We start from the raw sequence: 9,642 nt of genomic DNA, 5'->3' as shown, positions 1-9,642 counted from the left end.
GCAACATCGGCCTCAAAGGCACCTGTGTGTTAAATCAATTGATAGTTGCAAGAGAAGTTTCAAATAATATTTTGATTTTCATTCATCTTATTTATCAGTACTTTATTAGTTTCAAAAGAATTTTTTCAGGATTTCTGAGATGGTTCTTGGAAAGAACTATTTCATTTGTTACTAATTATATGGAAACTATAGAAAGACTTCAGTGGATATTTGGATATATACCATTTTATTATTTTCTTTTTTTTTTTTATTCGTAAAGACTCGCAAGCCCAAATCAACAATGTTCAGACAACAAAAAGCTTACATAAATAACATGAATATACAAATAGTTTATAAAACAACTTTCTTCATTAGGCTACATTATTACACAAGAAGAATATTTCTTCGCTGGCATCATCTGCAGCTCATCTCTCTCTTTATGGTCATAAACTAAGGTGTGAAGATCGTTTAGATGGTTACATGTATTTACAACGTTTCTAGACTGAAGCTTTATTTATCAGGTTAACTGAGAAAGAATCACTCGGCATCTGAATCCTTGATATTAAGGCCGAGCATGTTAGAGAGGCTCAGTGACAGTTTGTCATTTTCATCGGATGTAGAGATTTGAGGGGCGACGAGGCCGAGTGTGGACTCTGGCTTATCTACTTTGAAAGTACCTCCTCTCACCAAAGTGGAATCTCCGGCCTCTGTAGAGGTACTGACATCAAGACTTGGGGCTGCGAGCTTCAGATCAATATCTTCGGTTGGTGTAGTGTTAACCGAAAGGGTTTTTTCCTTTGCCATTTTCAACCTCTCCATTATGTTAATCTTGTCTCCGGCTTTCGATGTTGCATTGACTATTGGCAGGCGGATCCCTTTGCTGATGACATAATCCTTTGCCTCTGTTTCAAGTTTTGATATGCCAAGCGAGTCAGTAATCCCTCCAATGCCATCAACATTGTTCCTGGGCAATCTGTGAAATTTGAACGCAGGAATCTCCACCTCAGCATTTGACACGTCGGTTTCAGAGTCATCGTCACTTCCCCCTTCAAGGTTTGCATTGGCATCAACCTCTGGAGGTTGTATTTTAGCCCCTGAAAAGCTAAACTTGGGAAGTTTGAAATGTGGAAATCTGGACTTTTCAACATTGGCATCTACATTGGGAGCTTTCACATCTACTGTGGGTCCTTTGATAGCTCCTTCTAACTTTGGTGCACTCAAATCTGCTGCAGGAACAGAGATGTTGGCGTCTGCGGTGGCAGTGCCAATGTTGACCCCGGGTGCCTCTATTTCAGCCTCAACTGAAGGATTAATACTGGGAACTTCTACTTCAGGACTTGAAAGATTAAGGTTTGGAAGCCTGAAATGTGGCAATTTAAAGTCACCGAGGTGCGAATCAAGGTCTAGATCTGGTCTTTTAAACTGTGCGTCGGGTCCTTTGAGGTCCACATTTGGAGATTTCAATGTGACATCAGGTGCTTCTAGTTCACCTTTTGGCACTTTTTGGAGATCAAGTAGCTGGAGGTCTGCTTTTGGTAGATCCAAACTGGATCCCTTTACATCAGTTTTGGGCAAAATAATGTCCACATCTGGACTCTTAATCTTTGGGGTAGAAAGATTTAAGTCTGGTAAGCTGATGTTAGTTTTTGGGGCCGTAAGTTTAATATCTTTTTTAAGACCAACATCCAGGTTTAGATCTGGAGTACTGAGATCTCCTTCGATATTGGGGACTGAAAGACTCAAGTCTGCTGCCGTTAAATCTCCTTTGGGCAGCTTTGCATCGACATCAGGAAGAGACAGATCCACATCATTAGGTCCTTTAACTCTTGGGCCTGAAAAGCCAAAGTTTGGCATTTTGATTTTGGGTAGTTGGAATTTTCCACCTGAGGCATCAACATCTGGAGCGTCAACATCCACATCGAGGCCTTTGAGATCAGCTTTTGATAAATTAATGTCAAGGTCTGGTGCATCAAGACCACCTTCAACCTTTGGTGCAGACCAGGAGAGATCTGGTGCTTTTAGATCAACATCAGGTGCTGTTAAATCTCCTTTAGGCAGCTTTGCATTGACATCAGGAAGAGACAGATCCAGATCTGGACCTTTGACGTCCACATCAACATCAGGTCCTTTAACTCTTGGGCCTGAAAAGCCAAAGTTTGGCATTTTGATTTTGGGTAGTTGGAATTTTCCACCTGAGGCATCAACATCTGGAGCGTCAACATCCACATCGAGGCCTTTGAGATCAGCTTTTGATAAATTAATGTCAAGGTCTGGTGCATCAAGACCACCTTCAACCTTTGGTGTAGACCAGGAGCGATCTGGTGCTTTTAGGTCTACATTTGGTGCATCTACTTTAGGTAGATCAAGATTGGTGTCAAAGCCTGGTGCTTTTAGGTCTGCATCCAATTCAGGACCTTTGACTTTTGGCCCTGTGAAATTTGGTAATTTAAATTTAGGGAACTTCAGCTTCGTATCAGGTGGGTCAATGTCGAGGTTTGAACCATTAAGATCCATATCTGGAAGTTCTGGAGCCTCAATCCCAGCATTAATTTTTGGTGCAGTGAAATTGACATCTGTTGCATTCAAATCCACATCAGCATCAAAGTCTGCCTTTGGAACTTTCAATGTGCCAAATTTGGGTTTTTTGAAGTTGAACCATTTGAATTTTCCAGAGTCAGCATCAACATCTAACTTCAGTCCTTCCACTTCAGCATTTGGTAAGTTTAGATCGACATCCGGTGTATTTAACTCACCGTTAATCTTTGGAACTGAGAGGTCCAAGTCAGGGGCTGAAACATCAGCATCGAAATCAACATCTGGACCATTAACTTTAGGACCTGACATGGACCACTTTGGCTTTTTAAGAGTGGGCCATTTCAGCTTCCCAGATGGAGCCTCAATGTCTACATCAGCTTTGGGTCCATTAAGTGATGCTTGAGGAGACAGACTGAGGTCAGGTGCTTTCACATCAGCATCAACATCAACATCTGGGGCTTTCACCTTTGGACCAGAGAGTAGGAACTTGGGCTTTTTCAGTGTTGGGAACTTGATTTTGCCAGAAGGGGCCTTGATGTCTGGTGCTTCAACATCAACATCAGCATTGGGTAAACTCAGATCAACATCTGGTGTACTCAAATCTGCATTCATGTCTAGGTCTGCTTTTGGGCCATGGAATTTTGTTTTTTTCCACTTCAGATGAGGCCAGTTAATTTTTCCTGAAGGACCATCAATGTCAAGATCTGGGGCATGAATATCTACTTCAGGACCTCTGAGGTCGGCCTTTGGCAGATTCAGCTGAGCATTTGGGAAATCAATGTCACCATCAATGTTTGGACATGAGACATTTAAGTCAGGTGTGTTTAAGTCAGCATCTAAGTCTAAGTCTGCTTTTGGCCCATGAAGTTTGGGCTTTTTCCATTTCAGGTGAGGCCAGTTGATTTTACCAGATGGAGCTTCTACATCAATGTCTGGGGTTTGCATGGCCAGATCAGGGCCTTCGAGATCTGCCTTTGGCAAATTCATGTCAATATCTGGGGCATTTATCTCCCCCTTCATGTTTGGAGCAGAGAGATCAGCATCTGGTGTTTTCAGGTTTGTATCGAAGTCCAGATCACCTTTTGGGCCATGAAGTTTGGGTTTCTTCCACTTCAAATGAGGCCAGTGGATTTTACCAGACGGGGAATCAATGTCGAGATCTGGGGTTTGAATATCTAGATTAGGGCCTTTGATGTCAGCTTTGGGCAAATTAATGTCACAGTCTGGACCACTAAGATCCCCATCCATCTTTGGTGTGGAAAAGCTGACATCAGTTTCAGGCAGCTCGGCATTTAAGTCGCAATCTGGTCCGTTACCTTTGAGGCCTTTCCATTTATGATGGGGCCACTTGATTTTGCCTGAGGGAGCCTCAATATCAACATTCGGGGTCTCTAAATTTAAGTCTGGGCCGTCCAGATCCACTTTTGGCCCATTCAGGTCCAAATTTGGACTTTTAAGATCACCGGACACATCCATACTTCGTTTTGGTGTTTCTATCTGAGGAAGACGGAAGTGTGGCATCGTGAATTTTGGGGGCTTGTATTTTAAGCTGCCTGTCTTGATGTCTGGTTTGTCAATGTCGAGGGAGGCACTCGGAGTGTTGACACTGACATTGGGTGCTTTGACGGTGCCATCGAGACCTGCTTTTATATCTGGTCCTGTCAGACCTCCAGAGGGCAGTGTGAGTGAGGCCCCAGCATCAGCTGAGGGCTTATTCAGACTGAGAGTGGGAAAGTCTCCATTGATAAGGGGACCACCTATTTCACCCCCCAACCCAGGTGCAGCATTTAGCTTCCCCTTCAGGCCATCAAGGGAAACAGTCGGTGCCTCGGCTGATGCATCCAGAGACAGATTGCTCTGTTGGTGATTCAAAAAAGAAAGTTAACATTCACTTTAACACATCCTACAATTAAAACACCAGTGAAGGGTGAATTTGATGGGATTACTGTTGGAGTAAAGGTCATACATGAGACTGTTTCCATTACCAGTGTTAAATGCTCACTTCACATTCAATTTAAAAAAAAGACATACATGATATTTTCTAGCTTTCGTTTTGTGATATATCAGCATGATAGTTTGGGATTTATGTGCTCAGTTAAGCTATAAACATTTTTATTGGAACTAATTTGGAATGAAGAAATTGTCTATACAGTGCATCCGGAAAGTATTCACAGTGCTTCACTTTTTACACATTTTGTTATGTTACTGCTTTATTCCAAAATGGATTAAATTCATTTTTTTTCCTCAAAATTCTACACACAATATCCCATAATGACAAAGTGAAAATAGTTTGTTTAGAATTTTTGCAAATCTATTAAAAATAAAGAACGAAAATATAACACGTACATAAGTATTCACAGCCTTTGCTCAATACTTTGTTGAAGCACCTTTGGCAGAAATTACAGCCTCAAGTCTTTTTGAGTATGATGCTACAAGCTTGGCTCCTATTCTTGGGCAGTTTCTCCTGTTCTTCTTTACAGGACCTCTCAAGCTCCATCAGGTTGGATGGGGAGCGTCAGTGCACAGACACCTTCAGATCTCTCCAGAGATGTTCAAACGGGTTCAAGTCTGGGCTCTGCCTGGGCCTCTCAAAGACATTTACAGAGTTGTCCTGAAGACATTCCTTTGTTATCTTGGCTGTGTGCTTCGGGTCGTTGTCCTGTTGGAAGATGAACCTTCGCCCCAGTCTGAGGTCCAGAGCGCTCTAGAGAAGGTTTTCATCAAGGATGTCTCTGTACATCGCTGCATTCATCTTTCCCTCCATCCTAGTCTCCCAGTTCCTGCTGCTGAAAAACATCCCCACAGCATGATGCTGCCACCACCATGCTTCACCGTAGAGATGGTGTTGGCCAGGTGATGAGCGGTGCCTGGTTTCCTCCAAACATGACGCTTGGCATTCAGGCCAAAGAGTTCAATCTTTGTTTCATCAGACCAGAGAATTTAGTTTCTCCTGGTCTGACAGTCCTTCAGGTGCCTTTTGGTAAACTCCAGGTGGGCTGTCATGAGCCTTTTACTGAGGAGTGGCTTCCGTCCGGCCACTATACCATACAGGCCTGCTGGGTGGAGTGCTGCAGAGATGGTTGTCCTTCTGGAAGGTTCTCCTCTCTTCACAGAGCAACGTTGGAGCTCTGTCAGAGTGACCATCGGGTTCTTGGTCACCTCCCTGACTGAGGCCCTTCTCCCCCGGTCGCTCAGTTTGGTCGGGCGGCCAACTCTAGGAAGAGTCCTGGTGGTTCAAACTTCTTCCATTTACAGATGATGGAGGCCACTGTGCTCATTGGGACCTTCAATGCTGCAGAAATGTTTCTGTACCCTTCCTCAGATCTGTGCCTCAATACAATCCTGTCTGAGGTCTACAGACAATTCTTTGGACTTCATGTCTTGGTTTGTGCTCTGACATGTCAACTGTGGGACCTTATATAGACGGTGTGTGTCTTTCCAAATCATGTCCAATCAACTGAATTTACCAGGTGGACTCCAATCAAGTTGTAGAAACATCTCAAGGATGATCAGTGGAAACAGGAAGCACCTGAGCTCAATGTTGAGTGTAATGGCAAAGGCTGTGAATACTGATGTACATATGATTTTTTTTTTTTTTTTTTCGTTTTTGATTTTTAATAGATTTGCAAAAAAAAATTAAAAAAAATTATTTCACGTTGTCATTATGGGGTATTGTGTGTAGAATTTTGAGGGAAAAAATGAATTTGATCCATTTTGGAATAAGGCTGTAATATAACAAAATGTGGAAAAAGTGAAGCGCTGTGAATACTTTCCAGATGCACTGTATAAAAGTTGTTAACCACTAAACACAATCCCATCCATCTCTGTTACAAATCTCAGAACCTTGTCCGACAAAATCAAAACTTTCAACATGCCAGTGTTTCTTTAAATGATCTGTAATGTTCACCTCTGTAGGATCTTTGAGGCCGAACCCCAGGGAGCCGAGGCCAGCACTGGCGCTGAAGTCTTTCTTTGTCAGGACCTTCATGTTGCTTTCATACGGCTCCAGGACTTTCAGGAAGCTCAGGACTTCATTTTTGTTCAGGTGGTCTAGGTTTATAGTGGCTGCAACAATCTCATCCCCTGGAACAGGAAGAAAAAAGTCAAAATCCTTAATCTGTAGACACTGATTTACTAAAACATCTAAATTCTAGTCTTTGCATGTTTCCCTCTCACCAGCTTGCAGGCCACTTTTTGCAGCGACTGTTCCATCTTTGACTCCCGTAATGATGACTCCTTCCTGAGTGTCATCCAGGAGAAGGCTTTCTGAAAAACTCGCACTCCTGCTCTGTGGTTGAAAGTGGTTCTAAAAAATGAGACAGGCCGTTTGTTATACTTCACCTTTTCTTGTCATTTTCCAATAAGTGTCAGGTGTTATATATACTAATTCCTCAGACTTACCATATTTTCTTAGCTGCAGTTACATCCACATATCATGCAATTCTAGCACAATGCATGAAACCACCGAAATTCCAAATTACAGCAAAGTTATCTGCAAAACACAAAGAGAAAACAATGTTAGTTGTTATCACTGTGAACCTTTTACAAGATGAAGATGCAGGGAAGTGATGCAGAATTTTGACATATTTTCTGTGCACTCATCACATAATTGTAAGTTATTATTATTCTCTCATTCTAAGCCTTTTTTCTCTAAATTGTCAGCAAGAATGCAGCCAGCAGCCTGGATTTCCTGCTATGAAAGCATGGAAGGATAATCAGGGTTTTAGTTTGATTTGAGAAGTACTGCCAGGAAACAGGTACAACACACACACTGGGTATAGATTCTAGCCACAGACTGGAAATAAAACTACAGACTGGATATAAAACCACAGACTGGATATAAAACTACAGACTGGATATAAAACTACGGACTGTATATAAAACCACAGACTGGATATAAAACCACAGACTGGATATAAAACTACAGACTGTATATAAAACTACAGACTGGATATAAAACTACAGACTAGATATAAAACTACAGACTGGATATAAAACCATAGACTGGATATAAAACTACAGACTGGATATAAAACTACAGACTAGATATAAAACTACAGACTGGATATAAAACTACAGACTAGATATAAAACCACAGACTGGATATAAAACTACAGACTAGATATAAAACCACAGACTGGATATAAAACCACAGACTGGATATAAAACTACAGACTGGATATAAAAGAGTTCGTAGCTTCAGGTCTGTAAAATGGTTCTGATCCAGAAGTGTCTTCGGCTGCAATACCAGCGAGTGCCACTAGAGGTCGTCTCCAAAAAGCCTCCGGCTCCATAGACTCCCATTCAACTTCTCTCATCAAATCCAAAGTGAATAAAATGTGTCCATCAGTTATCTCGGTGTTGTTAGCTAAAGTCACTCCTTCTTATTAGTTTTCTGGAGGTCCATCTGAAAATAATCCCTCATTCATTAGAAAAGAAGATTCAAGAAGATCTGTTTTGGGGGCGTGTCTGTTTGATTGACAGGCCTGTGGTGCAGTCAGGTTACAGCTATCGGTGGGTGGGACGTAGTATCGTCAGGTTTCTGATCAGGTGGAGGGCGGAGGTGTCACCATGCCTGTGCTCTTCACCTGCCTGCAGCAGTTATTTAATTTTCAGAGTGACAGAGAAACAATGACACCCACACACTGTATCATCTCACACCTGAGGAATTTGGAGCCTCTGCCAGGTTTGTTCGGGGGAATGTGAACGTCGAAACCGGTCGGTCTGGATGCATTCTGACTGACACACACACACACACACCAGCTCACAGCCCTCCTTCCCTCCGACCACACCCCAACATCTTCTCATGGAAACGCTAAAGTCAGTCAGTCACAGATAAAGACGAGCAGGCTTTCAGTTTAACCGCACTGTGACTCAAACAGGAATCAAGGAGGTGTTCTGCTAAACGTTGCACTAATGCTGCAAACAACCATCGATGTTAATGCACCTGTCCGCTCTGAAACATGATGTCGTCATGTGATAAACCACTCAGCAGCCATCAAACCTGCTGCACAATCAGAGACTCTGACAGCAGATACACTTCATGCATATATAGAGTAAGACACAAAATACACAACCTGCTCAGAAATAATGACATAACTGCACCGTAAATCCCCCAAACCAGAGACGGGCAGCATTTCAAAGGAGACAGGACTGACATGAAGATAAAAAAATTTTAAAAATCAGCGTGGTTAAAAATGTGTTTCCGCCAAACAGGGCGGATAACAACTGCAGCAGACAGCTCAGGGTGTGAATTGATGACTGCAGAGTTTGGTGTGTTGTCCAAACTGTCAGTTGTTGTTAATGACAGAAACCAGATTATGTCAAAACACCATTTTAATACCCAGAATACGACAACACAACATGTAGTTCCACTTTCAAGAATATCAATCTAAATGTTGGTCGTAATATTTCAAACTGCCACATCATATAAATTACTGTAATAAAAATTTTATTCTGCCCCACAACATCACCTGTTTTAAATAACCCTTTTTCCACAAATAACCTCCTCCTTTAACACAGTAAAGTGTTTTTTTTATCCCTCGTCCTCCCACTTTCTCCCAGCATGGATCCTCAGATGAGACAGAAAAAGGCCTCACGCTGCATGTTGCATGGACTCACCGTGTGCTGCTGCCAGTAACGCCTCCTCTTCAGGAGAGAATCTCCTCCTCAGAGTCTCACTGCTGCTCTGAGGGACACGACGGGATGGAGACACCTGTTAAACACTGTCAGCTCAGAGCTTGGAGAACAGGTCAGACAGCATCAGGACCAGGACCGCCTCTTAGACTGCATCAGGTGATGCTACTGCCCCCTTACAGCAGAGACACACTCCACTCCTTGTTAACAGGACTAACCAGGTTTACAGAGGAACAAACATGCACCAACACACAAACAAACACACACACACACACACACACACACACACACACACACACACACACACACACACACACACACACACACACACACACACACACACACACACACACACTGCTCATTTTTCTTTTGCGTTTTGCTTTGTGAAGTTTGAGTCTTGTGTTACTTTGTGGCACATTTCTGCTGAGTGGTTAAAGGATGATTACACCTGTTTGAGTGGTTTAAGGATGATTACACCTGTTTGATTGGTTA

At 42.5% G+C, this 9,642-nt stretch overlaps 1 protein-coding gene across 1 annotated transcript; it reads right to left on the bottom strand.

Annotated features, from left to right (window-relative positions):
- Position 1: 1 nt before the first annotated feature.
- LOC138635122 (neuroblast differentiation-associated protein AHNAK) lies at positions 2 to 9,195 on the bottom strand. Its single transcript, XM_069722458.1, has 5 exons — positions 9,136 to 9,195; positions 6,916 to 7,006; positions 6,691 to 6,820; positions 6,422 to 6,597; positions 2 to 4,371 (listed from the first exon to the last, which is right to left on the bottom strand). Exons 2-5 carry the CDS (start codon positions 6,916 to 6,918, stop codon positions 517 to 519), a joined length of 4,164 nt encoding a protein of 1,387 aa, XP_069578559.1. The 5' UTR covers positions 6,919 to 7,006; positions 9,136 to 9,195; the 3' UTR covers positions 2 to 516.
- Between the last annotated feature and the right edge of the window lie 447 nt (positions 9,196 to 9,642).

The sequence above is a fragment of the Brachyistius frenatus genome, unplaced genomic scaffold, assembly GCF_029030835.1.
Source record: "Brachyistius frenatus isolate BFR_SWC_R1_liver_20210118 unplaced genomic scaffold, ASM2903083v1 Contig_292, whole genome shotgun sequence".
Taxonomy (NCBI): domain Eukaryota; kingdom Metazoa; phylum Chordata; class Actinopteri; family Embiotocidae; genus Brachyistius; species Brachyistius frenatus.
This window is presented reverse-complemented; position numbering and strand designations above follow the sequence as displayed.